Source organism: Apostichopus japonicus, chromosome 14 (assembly GCF_037975245.1).
Source record: "Apostichopus japonicus isolate 1M-3 chromosome 14, ASM3797524v1, whole genome shotgun sequence".
Classification (NCBI taxonomy): Eukaryota; Metazoa; Echinodermata; class Holothuroidea; order Aspidochirotida; family Stichopodidae; genus Apostichopus; species Apostichopus japonicus.
This window is the reverse complement of record NC_092574.1, coordinates 20,319,186-20,335,699: the sequence shown is the minus strand read 5'-3', so window position 1 is coordinate 20,335,699 and position 16,514 is coordinate 20,319,186. Positions and strand designations below refer to the sequence as shown.

General features: G+C 35.1%; 1 protein-coding gene across 1 annotated transcript; it reads left to right on the top strand.

The window, feature by feature from the left end:
• The first annotated feature begins 811 nt into the window (after window positions 1-811).
• Window positions 812-6,688, top strand: LOC139979764 (uncharacterized). The gene is made up of 4 exons (XM_071990851.1): window positions 812-1,120; window positions 3,323-3,683; window positions 4,118-4,225; window positions 5,055-6,688. The coding sequence occupies exons 2-4, from the start codon at window positions 3,336-3,338 to the stop codon at window positions 5,205-5,207; spliced, it is 609 nt and encodes a 202-aa protein (XP_071846952.1). The 5' UTR covers window positions 812-1,120; window positions 3,323-3,335; the 3' UTR covers window positions 5,208-6,688.
• Window positions 6,689-16,514: the final 9,826 nt, after the last annotated feature.

The following is a 16,514-nucleotide window of genomic DNA, read 5'->3' as shown; positions in this document are numbered from 1 at the left end:
ACCCCAAGACTTTGCAATTCCTCCTTGGGGTTCACATAGACCCCGGTTGAGAAGGACTGCTCTAATTGATCCCAGACCCCAGGCTGTAATCCTTTCCCACCCCATCCCCGCCCCACCTCGTCGGCTGATATGTTTATGTTTGATGTGTACTAGTGAATCAATTAACACAGAAAATAAGAATGGCTTCGAATTTATGCAATGACAAATTATTTCAAGTCAACTTCTCCTTCTTGGTCAAAACAGGTAAAGGTGATTAAGTAGAAGGGAGGGGGGGGGGTGGGTGGCACATTAACCAGGGTATAATGACCATATTGTGTTTCGGTTGGAAAATATAGCTTGTTTTTATTTATGAAATTGTTTCCCAAACAAAGATGAAGTATTTTTGAATATCATACATATGTTTTGATATCGTATAACATTAATTAGTTTACTAAATACGAGCTTTAATCTCCGATGACTCATCTTGGTACTGAAATATATGACACATCGCATCAATGACCTGATTATTGTGATAATTAAATTGTAAGTCAATTGGTGACTCATAAACTATTTTCAACGATCGGAGATTCCCTCCTTCCGCTCTTGAGAAGTGAACACGGTAAAAACGAAACACGGTAAAAACAAATTTCATTTTAAATATGTTCCGCTTTTCTTTCATACCTCTGCTTTTTCATCATTCTGGATGATAACGGGCAAAACATGATAACATACCTCATCTCTCACAGTGACCCTATGTCATGTATAGCTGAATTCGCCAACATTCGCTAAAAATGGAATAAATTTACCTTATTTATTTACAAACCAAAAAATGTTGCCCGGACCACGTTGAAGGTGAACTGTACTGAATACCAATTTTCATATGGTAAACACACACAATAGTTTCCGATTATCGGAAACGCTGCTGACTTTCCAGTCACGTGACAGAGTGACCTCACCGGAATTATCTTTTTGGAAAATGTATAAATAGCAAAGCCTATCTGGCTGGCTGACAGACGAAATACAGGTTAAGATATTTGCAGACAAGACATTTGTTCCAAGGCTTTTTGTGATATACGTTTAATTTTTTTCCGAACTGCTATATACTTTATTGTGTTCAATTTCGGAAGAAACTCAAAATAAGGTAAGTCCATGTTCATGAAATATAAGTATATTAAAAATAAATATATATAAAAATATATATTTATAATTTAAATTGTAGTGAGTTGGAACTGTAAAAAAACAGAACAGTGATAAAACTTCAATATATATATATATATATATATATATATATATATATATATATATATATATATTTATATATATATATATATATATAAATTAATCTCCGGACCCTACACAATTATCCAAGATCAAAACAACTGAGTGAAAGAATAAAAAATAAGACATAAATTTAGTTTACAACATTCAGAGTTTACAACTAAATATATATGTATAACAGCAAATGCACCAGTTTCCTGTAAAGTTCACTTTTGATACAAATTGTGACAATTTAAGTTATGTTCTTAACGATGGTAAGTTTACCATATGAACCGAATGCAAATTTCACCAAGAAGATTGTTCTTCTTTCATTTTAGTCTTGGGAGTATCTTTTCAATTTGAACCACTAACTCCCTTTAACTTGATAATATTTTGTAGGTTATATTTGTTAACTTTAAGTAATTTGTTGTTCAAAACAGTTTTTGGAATATGAGATTTATAGAGTCGTCATTCTATCCGTTTCTTGTTTTTTTTTTTTTTTGTGTGTTCTACTTGGTACTTGAAATATTCAATTTTTTGTTTGTACTGTGTCGATGATATTATATATACATATGAAACCAGAGATGTCCAAACAGTTAGAAGATCTAGATTTTCCTTAGTGATTATAGTGTAATTTGTTATCACAAAGCTTATGAGGAAGCATCACACCCAGGGTTTAAACAAAATGACTTAAAATAATTTGTTTCAAAGTCAATAATTTGAGTTTCATTATTTGTATTTCGTGTATTCTCTTATACAATGTATCCGTTTGATCATTGACTTTGAAACTCTCGGCTATTTAATTGAATTGCCCAATGAAGATTGCTGTATTAATTATTTAAATCTATCCAAAGAAAATTACGTTTCATTTTAACCATAAAATTCTAAAACTATATCGTTATTATTAGTTCAAACGAACATAAAAAACAGAAAATAAAACAGTCTATAAAAGAATGTAAAGGTCTTCATAAATTTGTGAATATAATGTTAGAATGCACCAATAAATAATAACTGCATCAACGTGAAATAATGTGCCATATACTGATGTATTATTATAGTAGTCATGATGCAGACCACGAACTTCCTGATAAAATACCGTTGATAAATATATAAATCCTGTGAACGAGAATAGATTCCTTATTCACACTGTTGGTCTCGGTATTTGAGTTTTTGATACAGCTGCGCATAGATCAGTTACGCGAAATTTAGTTACAGTACACAATTAATTCCAAATACGTACAAATACGTATATATATGCGGTACCGTATATGAAAAGAAATGATTCAGTGTAATTATATTCGTTATACAATGACGGATACCGTAATATAACAAGTAATGTTTAACTTTATTTTATTTCATTTGTCATATTTCGTCTTTTCTATTTAGCATACATTTCGTATCGTAATAATTCTTTCAATATATAAATATATATATATATATATATATATATATATATATATATATATATATATATATATATATATATAAATATATATATATATATATATATATATATATATATATTATATATATATATATATATATATATATATATATATATATAATATATATATATATATATATATAATATATGGCCATTATATATATGTATATAGCCTATACATAGCCTATATATAGCCTTTATATAGCCGATATAAGCCTATATGTAACCTATATATAAGTATATATAGCCTGTAAGTATATATAGGCTATATATATGCTACATATATACGCTATATAGAATATATATATATATATATATATATATATATATATATGCTATGTATATAGGCTATATAAATATATATATATATATATATCATATGTTACATGACTGCCTCTCGAAGGTCGTACTCCCCCCCCCCCACCTCCCCTTCCTTCATTCAAATCAGCTCTTCCAACGCTCTTGAGCCAGTTATTATAATTTATAATGAATTGAGCCAGTTTCTATATAGAATGAATTACCACCGCGCCAACTATATAGTGCAGTGTGTACTCTTTGTAACTTAAAGTTACTTGTAACCATATATTACGTGTACTACAGGCTGCAAACTAAATAGTGATGCATCTTTTTGTAATGTTTCAGGTTATTTTTGACAATGATAATGTACCCGACGATGACAGCAGGACTTATTACACCTCTTGAAGAAATCCCATTGTTCAATGGAGAACTGGAAGCGCTTTTGGGTGAGAGCATGTGTTCAAAAGAGAAAGACCCCACAAACCAACCCATTGACCCTACAGTGAATGATACAAACAACGCCGTCGAAATGGTGTCGGATACAATATCAAGCCCGCCCTCTGTTGAGGGAAATATCGAATGTATTTCAACAAGTGGCGATTCCGAAGACGGTTCGGGAAAGATCCCATCAGAGCTGAGATTGTTACAACAAAAACTCTCGGAAGGATTAGTTGGCTGTCGGTGGAAAGCAAGATATCCTCAAAAGGTAAGCGAAACAACGGTTGTTAGGGAACTGGATGGGATGGGCAACCGGGGGTGTGGTGGGTGGTTCGGCAGTACACTAGAGACACTGGATAGGTACATAAACTGGTCGAAAATACCATTATCACGAAGACAGGTAAACTGTTTGCTTACTTTCACCCCCTTTGGCTTAGATCACGTATAGTTTTGTTCTTGTCAATGTAATCTTCACTAGGACTATCCTACGTTATGATTTGCATTCCCAATTTACAGATGAAAAGACGCCAAGACTACTTTAATTTAGGTCTTTGACAATTGGATTGTATCAGTTCTCCGAATAACCTTTGACATTTGAAGCTCAGCATCCTCGTCAACTTGCGTCAATTGTCAGAAAAATGTAACCTGTTGGTAATAAAAAAAAAATATGATATATCTGCATTTTTTTACTTTGCATTAAAGCTGACACCAGAAGGTGAAGTAAAGAGAAAACAAAGACGAGAGAGGAACAGAGAAGCAGCATCAAGATGTAGAGACCGTAGACGGGAAAGAACTTACGCATTAGTACAGGTACGTACAATATACTCCTTGTTGAATAGTCTGACTGAACTCATTCTGTAAATCAGCCGTTTGGAGTTTATAATGGCACATGCCGGTTTCGGGTCAGGTCAACTGATAAGACATATGAATTACATACAATTCGGAAGTACGCCCTCCACACCCCTTCCATCACATCCCTCGCACTTCTTCCCCAATTTAAAAAGACATTGTGTGAAACTTTGTGATGTCATGTGTCACGATGACTGTATGATAACATAAATTTTTAAAGACAGGTTCGCGTAGAAGAAATCGGCGGCGCTATCACATTTCTAAAAGTTTACCGATATAAGCAAACGATGATAGCGCCATATGGTCAGCTATGTTTGCAAACGTTTTGTCAAAACCTTTTGAACCTGTGGATATTGGGGGGGGGGGGGGCCTTCTGACTCAATACTTGAGATACTTGAATAAATGAAATTCCACTGCTTGCGTTGTTCAATACAAGTTGCTATATGTTAGGACCAGCGCGGTCGGGCGGTCGTGACGTTGGGGAGGTCGGGTGTTTAACTTGCCACTGAGGTAATGGACGGGTAAGCAGCACTACCACTTGATGAAAAGTTTATTTATTATCAATCGAGGGGCAAGAGGCCTCTTCGCAAAGACTTTACACAGAAACTTTTCTAGGAGAAGAGGATCAGGTTGGGATCAGTTTTCCGTTGTTGTTGTTGTTTGTTTGTTTTAGTTTACTTTTTCATTTTGGATAAAACAATACCTTAGGCATTCATTTTTTTATGTTAACGCTCGCAATGCGAAATTTATTCAAACCGATATCAATATTATATTTGTCTTTGTTATTCAGGAAAGCGAGAAGTTTGAAGACGACAACCAGGCCTTGATGAAAGAGATCAATGCATTGGAAGAACAAAAGAAGCAGATTGAAGAACTAATGCATATTCATGAGCAATCTGGGGAATGTATTAAAGACTTGCAAGAAATCCACATTGACCCTTGAACATCAATTGAAAACAATTGTATATTTTAGAGCAAATTTTATGAAACTAATCGGTGATTGTGGAGTCCTGTCACAAAATACAGGTAGACCATCAACTTTCAGTGAGATATGGAACCAGCTAATATGATAATGAATATCGCAAGTAATGTTATCTACCTCGATGAATGGTGCACGAACATAATACATATACTTGTATGCACATATATACGCGGACATTATGCATGGATATGAGTGGAATACCTCCATGGACTTGATAAGAAAAAATGACAGTCCTCGGAAAATTAAAACAGAATTTATGAAATGATCCACTTTTCGGAACAAATGAATTCTACAATGTGTGAACATGTAGGCGTAATAACTATTAATTAATTGAGTTGTTGGCCTATTTAGAAGTCATTACTTTGTTGTAAGTGTTGAGAACAAATGTGCAATTGCTACTACCTTTCTTCATTTCTCACTAACCTCCATATGGACTTTCGAAATTTCTGTAAATCCAATAATCCAGCACCTCCCCCCCCCCTCACCCTATCCCTTCCTCGTTATTATCTATTGTATGAACCTATTGTACAACTACCGGTGTGTAACTTTGTAGATGTTGCAGTTGGATACCTGTAGAATGTTATCGTATACACATCTAGTGTCCTGGATGCGTTAATAATTGATGGCGCTATCTACCATTAATTAACTTAGTTAGTTTACAGTATAACCGTACTTACTAAGCTACAGCGAAATGTTTTCAATTATTCAGGGTAAGTAAAATATCGTACCTTATTAAACAAAACAAAAATGATTAGACGTATAGATTCACTTTATAAGTCAATTATACTTGCCGATTCTTGTTTCAAGCAAGAAACCCGGCCACTTTCAGATTTTCGTTTACATCTTACAACTTACAGCCCTTCACCTCACCTCCCCTCGCCCCACTCTAATACCAGTAGCCTACCTACTTCAAGGACTTGCCAAAGTGGCGTTTATATGGCATGACGTTGGTTTTGAATATTCAAACCTGCTGACCATATAAATGAATATTAATGACAACTGAAATATTTATGTTGTAAATGAGTTTCATATAGATCTAATTAACATTAACCATAAATGACTTAAAACTTATAATATGCTAATATTTGTTATGTTAAATACAATATTTTATATAAAATTATATATTATACATTATTAATGGGACTTAATTCAAAGTATCATCTTTTATGATGCAATGCTCGGTCCTTTTCCTGCCATTCACATTAAATGAAATATGCATATGCATGACACAAATAATAAAGACGATTCACGCCAATATAGCGTCGAATAAAGCGATTTGTTATTTCGCAATGTCAGTCTGTTTTAACTGGTTTAAAAATGTGTATATTACTCAAAATTTGGTTTAAATTATTGTACATAAAGGAGTCTTTTTTAAATGTGTGTATATTTGATTCATTCGAAAGATTTAAAGATAGAAATTAAATAATGTCTCTGAGTTTTTATTGCGTATCATGAAGCGAATGAGAAAAACAAAGAAAATACTGTCTAAACGTAACTATTATAGGCCCCTTCTTTCTGCGCGGACCGCGTTGAATTCTTTCCTCGGGTTGGGTTTGGTCAGTGGATTGCCTATATTCTGAGACACCCGTTTTATTTGTTTTATGGTATATATTGATTTAAATTTAATTATAACACTCAATACAGAGATTAAGAGTAAAATTTTCATTCACCCACTTCGAAATGCTTGGCTTAATTTCAAAACCTCAGACTGGTTTCTAATCGGAAAAGGAAAATCCTCTGGATTTCCGTAACAAGAAATTTCCACTGAAGTCACTGAGGTCATTTGCGATCTTAAGATCTCACTTCTTCTTTCTTTTCCTTCGTTTTCGCACAAATATTTCGCAACATTGCGTCATATATATATATATATATATATATATATATATATATATATATATATATATATATATATATATATATATATATATATATGGCCGTGGCTATTCTTACGACGAGTTGTAACAATTATTTATAAACTATTCTTACGACATCGGCGAATTCATGCGCAGTAAAGTAAATAAAGCAACTGCGCATGTAATAGGGGTAACCCTCCCCCTAAACCTAACCCTAACCCCAACCCTAACCGGAAATTATTATTACTCCTGGTTGTAAAAATAGTACTCCTAGTCGTAAAAATAGCCACGTTAAACCAACTGCGCATGCGTAAAAGGGAATTATTGTTACGACTAGTTGTAAGAAAAGCCACTTTGTATGTATATATATATATATATTTATATATATATATATATATATATATATATATATATATATATATATATATATATATATATAGATATATATAGATATCTATATATATATATGAAGGGAGAAGTAAGCCCAACCATTATCGTTTATATCTGTGGTAGAGATAATTATGATGAGCAGCCACCCCCTCCCGTCCCCGCCCCCGTCCCCGTCCACACACAATAAGCCAAAACATTATACAGCCCCTGTAGGGATTAAAAAGTTGTGCTATTCTTGGTTAATTACTGTGATGTTGCTCCCTAGATTTGATATTTGCAAATGATTCTGCTGAAGAAATGAAAAATAAAAAACACTTTATTGCATCATTATCAATAATTATATACTACGAAAATCTTAAATGTAAAAGAAAAATTGGAAAGAAGAAAATTCTACAACCTAATGCAATTATGTTAAATCACACTTAGACAATGATTCTATGATTTTTTTAAACCAGGATATCTCCCAAACCGACAGGTGGTATTTCACATCTGTTTGGGAGACACGGAGAGTTCATTTCAATCATCTCTTATCAGATAAGATCAAGAATATTGGGTTGTTTATTGTCTTGTGTTTCTTATAAGATGACTTATATACAGATTTGGTCTTAGTATATGTCAAAGTCCAGGATAAAAGGAAAATTTGAGTGCTGTCTATAGTAAATGTTTACATATAACTAATTCCAGTTTTCAAGATATTTTCACCTATAAGACGGATAAATCGCTGGAATGCTAATTATTTTAAGGCTAAATTGATGATGACGTCAGCTTCCCATGGAAGGATTAAAAGAGTGTTAACGCATTGTTTAATTAGTTCTAATAACTCAAGCAAAAACATGTTCTTTCAACTTCATGTGAACAACAAGGCTGCTTTGGATCACATTTAATATCACTTGCCATTTGGTGATGTCGGTTTCTTAAATTGTATGTACTCGCTCAGAAACTGTTCTTCCAACTCAATACAAATTTGATCATCATCAACACTAGTTAGCCATCACAAATGTGTAATACATTGCAACGCTGTAGGCCATGAAAGTATTACGTTTAATTATTACTTTTTTTTTAGGGGGGGGGGGGGTCGGATTGCTTATAAGGAGCTGACCTAATGCGTCTAGACTATGTAGTCCAGTCGCTTTCATTGATACTGTTAACTGTTGATGATTAAAGGGTCAAGGTAATTCCTGAAACGAAAAGCAGAATAAGCATACATTTCTATCTAATATACAGTGGTTACGACGCTGTATAACATACGAAAAAATAAATGTTGTGCTAACATTAATGTTTTGATTCTCTCGAAGTCATGACTTTCATTTTGCAAATGTTATTGATTTAAACAATCGTTGATGTTTTTTTTCAGTGAAAATAATGCTTTTCTTCCTTCCAACAGTATATGGTTAATTATTGTATAGTGAACCTGCATAATATGGTCAGTGTTTATCATTTTGTTTTTCTCTGAACGACCGAAAAGCAGATTCTGCGGTTGAGAATTGGTGATTTTATATATATATATATATATATATATATATATATATATATATATATATATATATATATATATATAAATATATACATATATATACATATATACATATATACATATATATATATATATATATATATATATATATATATATATATATATATATATATATTTATTTATTTATTTATAGTAATAATACCAACTGCTTTTGAAATAAGTTTTGGAATTTTTTTTTTTTTTTTTTTTTTTGTCATTTGATACCAATATAGTGAGTGACTGCGCAAAATGTTACGATCTTTTAGGCGTGAAATTGTAATTCGTGCAAAACAAAATTGTAATGATTAAGCGATTTATTATGGCTGGTATAACATTTGTACATTTTTTTGGAATTCAAAAATATACTAGTAAAATTAGCGCAACCAACTTCACGGAAGAAAATTTATAGTTGAGAGCACACGTATCATATCGAATGTACTATTTTTCAGGCACTTATTGAAAAAGAAACATATTGATGAAACTTTATTATATTTCGGCACTCATTCTTCATCATACACTATACACTTAGGGTTCGGTTGGACCCAAATAGGAGATAAATTTTACAATTGTAAAACAGTAAAGAAAAATTATTTTAAAGCTTCATTATCTTCATGATTATATTGGAGTAAGTCATACAGTTACAGTGTTCGTCACCACCAGGGGCGTCAATCATGGAGGGGGGGGGGGGCAGGGGCACACGTCCCCTAACTTTCTGAATGATGGGGGACACAATATCAAATGCCCCCCCCCCCCCCGGGTTTAGTGACTGACTCGTGTATAATTACATATTTCATGGGAGTTTTGAGACAGATACATATAGGGTGCTAAGCCTGGTTGCTAAGTTATACTAAAAAATATAGCCATGTTGTTGTGATAACCTTCTTACTCATTAAACCTAAGTTCTAGTTGCGTAGTTATGTACATATGTTGACAAAGTATTTATTTGTGATGAAGTGAACTGATGCCAAGTACAGGGTCGTAGCCTGCGCGGGGGGGGGGGGGGGCGGGCAGCATATTATACTTTCTAATGAATGAAGGCCTATACGATAATGTGAACAACTGGACAGTATCAACTATTTAAGTTAGTTTTAGCGATTTGTTCATATCATTTCTTCTGATTTCATTAGTCAATAGTGTGTGACCTCAAGATTCTAGGCACGTATTGTAGAAATGGTGTTCAAACACAGCACAAGGTCATTTTTTAGGTCAAGTCCAGACAAGAATGAACCTGGGAACTCTAAGGGGAGAGGGTGTCCTCCTCCCCTTTGAGAAATTTTTGATTACTTAAGGGTCCTTAGATGCAAACTGGTGCTATATTTTGCAACTAAAAGTAACTTTACGTTCAAGAATTTTCGGGCTTAGTCTGTCCGATATTTAAGTTGTTATTGAGGCAGATAAATTTTTTGTTTGGGTGTTTTCTTAACACTACAAATCACATTTGGAGGGCACCTGGGGGCACGATTTTTTTTTTGTGTAGAGGGCGCAATGCTCAAATGATTTAGCTCAGATAATAGAGGCACAGTCCCCCCTACACGGCCCACCCCACTCGGCTCATTTTGCACCTCCCCCCCCTCCCCCTCTCAGTAGGTCCCTTTTTGACACGTAAAATATTGATAACACAAGTTTAAAACTTAACTTACACCTAAATTCCCCATTTGGCTTCCCGTCAGCATATGTAAGCTACGGCTACTATGAGAATGCCCTAGCGTACTTCATATCTTCAATAACATGTGTAAAACAATGAATCAAGCAGAGATTAAAAAGTAACGTAAAGTCATTGTTTATACATTTTACCGAATACAATTGTTCTCATTTACCACTTTTGCTCTCTCCCTTTTTTTTCGGGAAGTGTAAATTTCTAAAACATGAGATCTCACATTAAAGAATGACACCTACAAGGCCTGGGAAGTGCCATTCTCGGCAATCTAAGAGGCATTTTTGCCAAAATGTTTCCTGCTGCGCTACGCGTCAACCGAAGTTTCTTTGAAGTCAATGATTCACCCCGCAGAAAGAGAAAATAGTTTTCGGAAACTATTTGGCCTAGTTTAGAAACAAGATAGATCTTTAAACATGTAACATATCAGCCAATGTCATTTATGTAAGCACAACCCCACTCTATATACAGTTCCCTTCCCCTTGTCGCCTACCTTACACCAACCCCCTCCCCCCGCCCCCCCCCCACCATTCTGATTTGTTTGAGTCACTATTTACGGCGGAAACCTATTCTGCTTATGGATTGGATCCCATCAGTTTCCACGCAAACTATACTAAGTGACGCACACTATTTTTTTTTCTTTTGCATTTTAGATCCTCCTGCAAGCAGGAACTCACGAAGAAGCCTCATTGGCTTATCAAAGCCGCAAGCTGACCGAAATCAGTCTCTTACATTCATATTTAACCGTCCATGATTATGAATTGTCAATTGTCAACAACTCTGTAACTGGACGACGTACATTAAAGTTGAAGTGACTCGAACCGGGGACCTTATGATTGGAAGGCACCGGCGTTAACCACTGAGCTAACACTCCTATTGAAGTCATAAGCTCACATAACTCGGAATGATACGATACCTCACCATTCATTAAGCTGCCTCATTATGAGCATGGTTAAAAAATTTGTATTACCCTGATAAAGTCATACAATAGTTGGATAATTGGATAACCATCAAATTAGATATGGTCACCCCATTCGGCTACTACTAACTCTTAACAGTGATACACGAATATAATACCACAGGCTGCTACTCTACAGCTAGGGAAGTGGTTCAAACCTCTCCTCGATTGTGAAAAGAATTACCCCCCCCCCCCCCTTCCCCCCTCGAAAATAAAAGCCCCTTTCAGATAGTCGTAAGGTTACAGAATCGTCAAAATGTTCTGGAAGCGATCTTTAATGTGAGGGTACTTGTTCGTAAAACAATTTCCCTTAGAAAATGTCAACAAGTGTGAAGTGCAACTTTAATTATACTAACTTTTAACACCATATACCTACTTAAATATAGATCAAATGACAAAAGGTCACTGAACTCGATTCAATCGGGTTTTCTCAGCCAGAACACTTCCTCATTAACCAGAAAACGTATACAATGTTTCCAGAATTGTGCTGCTCGTTTGGAACAAATATCCTTGATTGACGCACATCATTTTCAAAGGTCATCCGGACCCCCCCCCCCCCAGTGAATTCAGTGGAAAACAAAACTAAGTGACTGACGTATTTAAACTTTCAACAAGTATTCTGTTTAAGATTTACCTTGAGTAGTTCGTTTATTTACTGTAGGTGTTTTTAAATGTTTCAGTTGAATCGATTTGAAGGGCATAAACCCACAAAACAAAATTCATTTTGAAAAATAATTTCCAAAAAGATAAAAAAGAAAACATTTTGTGTACACTATCAGTTACGATAAATCTGCTCAATTCCTATAAGTTCTAACATTTGGGCATTTCGTATATTGTTAATACATTTTACAAAATTCCGGCCTTTATATACGGTAGCGTATAAATACCATACTGCTACAATTAATTGTTGTTGTGACAAACTTTCAGCGATATTACTTGTGTTTCTATCTCTTCAGTGATATTTCTCAGGGTGTCCTTAGTTACCACGGTGATACGGTCAGCTTGTATAGAAGTTTGACAAACATATTTACCAAAGTCTAAATAAGAGGGTGACTCTACATGGAACGCCGAACGACATGTTACATTAATTATACACAACACACGACAGATCACATTTTGTAAGATTACTAGCTCCAAAGCCATGGATGTAGGATTATTAACTTTTTAGATTAAATTCTACCATGGCTGGATAATGATCACCGATGAATGGTTCTGTGAAAGGCTGGTTGAAAATATCAAATGCAGAAAATCTGAAGAGAACAAAACTTCACGGTTATCTTATCTGTCCATGGCCAACTCCTCTATAGTACATCGAATTTAAGGTCTTTGGACAATCAATTGTAAGGGAAGACTATGCGTTTGACGAATGGACCTTTTAATAGTGATATACAGTGGACGATGGTATCTTCTAAATGATTTTTCTTGTATGAGACGAATGTATAAACCTGACAATGATAGCTGGGGGGGGGGGGGGTGGTGCGAGAGGGCGGTGGGGATGGAGAAGGCATGTCCACGCATATGGCAAGCCATGTGAGACAAACACTGCATAATATATCAGCGTATTAATAGTAATTTATACGCGTATTAATTGGAATATATACGCGTATATATTATTAGCCAATCATATGGCCCAAATATATCCGCGTATTAATTCGAATATATACACGTATTAATTCGAATATATACACGTATTAATTCGAATATATACACGTATTAAATAGAATACATATGGGGATTAAATCCAATATATGCACGGATTAATTAGAATATACACGAAAACACATTTCCGCTCTTGCTGTGTACATATACCAACGATAAATGTTTTGGCGGGCTCGCGAGATCGCTTCATAAAGCGAAACTTTACACATACAACACATATTATATTCGAATTAATACGCGTATAAATTCGAATTAATACGCGGATATATTATGCGGTGTTTGTCCCACATGGCTTGCCATACACGCACAGCAATTTTCAAAGCAACAATTTCCACGATGGCGTGGTGCTGCCATAGCAATTTCAATATATATATATAAACAATATTTTTTTCTGACGCCCTTCACCCAACCTCCCCTCACCCCCACCATCTCAAAATTGATTCGGGGTTCCTGGATAGCAAAAGTAACATAGTTGGAATGTTTAATCGAATTTAAACATATAATTATGATATGATATATATAATTATGAACTTAAATCGCGATATCCACGACAAAATAAAAACGAATGTTACCCATATCTGTTATTTCTAAATAAAACGCAAAAGAAATATTGGACTTTTCTTTCTTCCAACTAGCTTGTATTCTCATCGGTAATCAATCAAATTGTAGTGTTCAAATGTTTCCAATATAAGCGGATTTCCAACTAAACGCTTTTCAGTCAATTTGTAGCATATTTAGTCAATTTATCACCTTAACAAATTTATTTTAGTGTACAGTGTAATAACTAACACTCTAATTTTCCAAACCTTGCTACCAAAATGAAGTGTTACATAATATTCATGATCCAAATATTCCTTGAGAGTTCATATCACGTCAAGGAAAACGTTCCATAAAAGTAATTGCAAGATAGATTTCAAAATATAAAATAAATAATTTATGCATAATATAAGGTAAAACAAGTATTAAATTACGAACTATATTTATTAATGATCGATCCTTACATCAGCTTCTTAGTGACGAATGTAATGTATGGGGGTGGGGGGGGGGCATAAGGAACCAGAAGGTAGTATGTGTAAAACTATGAAGCTCTATTTAGTGGAATGTGTTACCGCATGAATTCATTTCGGTGGAGAGCCTGGATTGTGATGTGGATTTGTTGGAGTGGTAGCTAGGGGTGGCAGGACTGATTAGATGGCTGGGGTTATAGTTCGGGCGCTCGGGGTCTGTATGGGAGGGGGGGGGCGAAGAAAGATGGGATAAAGAATGAATTACCATATTTTTATAATATACTTAAGACAAAAAGAGGAATAAATTAATTTAAAAATAAAAAGCCCCGCGACATAATTGTCCGACCTGGCTCAGGATGACCTTTCAGGTGGGGCAATAAATAAGGGTACATGAATGTTGACTGTACCTGGTGCAGACTAGCCATGACGTATACCAGGGAGTTTCCATAACAACTCCCTACGTATATCCGTATTCATGATTGCCCGCCCCATTACAACCCATTCAGTGAGTCAATAATGTTGCCTTTGTTGTATGAATTAGTTCTATCATTTGAATGACAATACGTGTAACCGATGGGCCCGTGACAACCTGTGCCACTTTGTTACCAGTCACGAGCAAACACCATATCACAAAGCAAATTATTCACAATAGGAAAGAAAAGAAAGGCAGGCCGTAGATAATCTTCGGAGATTCTGTTCTCCGTTACAGTAAAATAGCAGATTTTAGTGCTGCATGCATGAAATTTATAGACAATAAAATATAAGAGCGTACGGGGCTTTGACAGATAATGCCGATTTACTAAATAAGTGAACTTCATTTTGGTTAAATGTAGATCTATACAGTTTGGAAACAATGAAACTTTTGATACGATAGAACATAACTTTCAAGAGACCTCTCCCTTAACACCGACCCACTCCCCCCCCCCCCAAATTCCATGCACAATCACAACCACGATTATATTTGACGCGGATTCAGTGGATGGGGGGGGGGTACATCCCTTCTCCTTAGTTTTGTTCAACCTGACACAAAAAAAAACTTTCAATTTATAATTTTAATATGCATTTTGTCTGGGGAATACCCCCAGACGCCTCCTCTGGGGATCAGTCTCAACAATCTCAGGACTACATCTCCTCCTCTGATAAAATCCCGGATCCACCCATGTTTATAGTGGACCGAAGTATAGAGTACCATTCGTTCCCCTATGCATGATTTGCGGTACCCCCTATAGTGTTCCAACGAGTGCACATACAGAAAGTGCATTAGTTAATATTTAAAGCCAACGTATCAAGATGAGAAACGAATTGACTGGGCTTTTCTATGTTTGGTTTTAAAACAAAAATGTTTATTCCTTTTTTTGTCAATTTAATTTTATCGTGCAAAGAAAAAATTGAATTGATAATGGTAATGGCAACAAAATAGAAAGCACGGAGAATCTGTTAAAAAAAAGAGGTCTGCACAAAGTATATACCACGAATGAGACAAAAGGGAGAAAAGCAGTATTTGCAAGCGCAAAAAAAAAAAAAAACGATAAGTTAATTTTTATGAATGCAGAGGAAAATAAAGAAATTGGAGACAACCTAAGTATTCCCCTCGAAAGCAGTGGCGTGCCTAGAATAGTTGACAGGCGGGGAGGATCCTTCCTTTGTCATCCTGTGCGGGGGTGGGGTGACATCATAGGGAGGGGTCTAAGGGGGAGGAGGTGTCCCTTTGAGAATTTTTTGTTTATGAAAGGTGGCTTAGATGCAAAATGGTGCTTACATAGGAATTCTCATTCTTAAGTGAACGTTTCTCATTTTTTTTCCTATTGTTTTTTCAAAATATTCATTGGAGGCTGTGGCATTGTACCCCCTCACTTCTACAAGGGCGGACCACCACCCCACCCCCGGTCAGTACGCCACTGCTCGAAAGTGGAAAATAAGCTGACTCACTCACTAAACTGGTACATGGCATGATTCTATAGTGTCTCTTGTTTTCAGTTCTCAATATATAAACAAGGACAAACGGTTTCTTAATAGTCTTTAACAGTTGATTGTGGTTCTCTTACGTAATAGGCAAGTCATGATTCTTCAGGTCTGAAGTGGATGTACCATCCTGTCCCTGGACACTTTGACGAAAATCCGATTCTGTATTGAAAGGAGAAAACAAGTGACAAACAGAGCTTATTGATTCTATATGGTCTCCTAGGCCTTCTTCTGGTCAAGCAAACTTACCTGGATCGACCAATCAACGATGT

Excerpts from the sequence above, each read along its gene's own strand:
- LOC139979764 (XM_071990851.1), top strand. The coding sequence starts at position 3,336 with ATGATAATGTACCCGACGATGACAGCAGGACTTATTACACCTCTTGAA. Across the intron at positions 3,684-4,117 it reads AAGCAAGATATCCTCAAAAG|CTGACACCAGAAGGTGAAGT; the intron begins GTAAGCGAAACA and ends TTTGCATTAAAG. Across the intron at positions 4,226-5,054 it reads GAACTTACGCATTAGTACAG|GAAAGCGAGAAGTTTGAAGA; the intron begins GTACGTACAATA and ends TTTGTTATTCAG.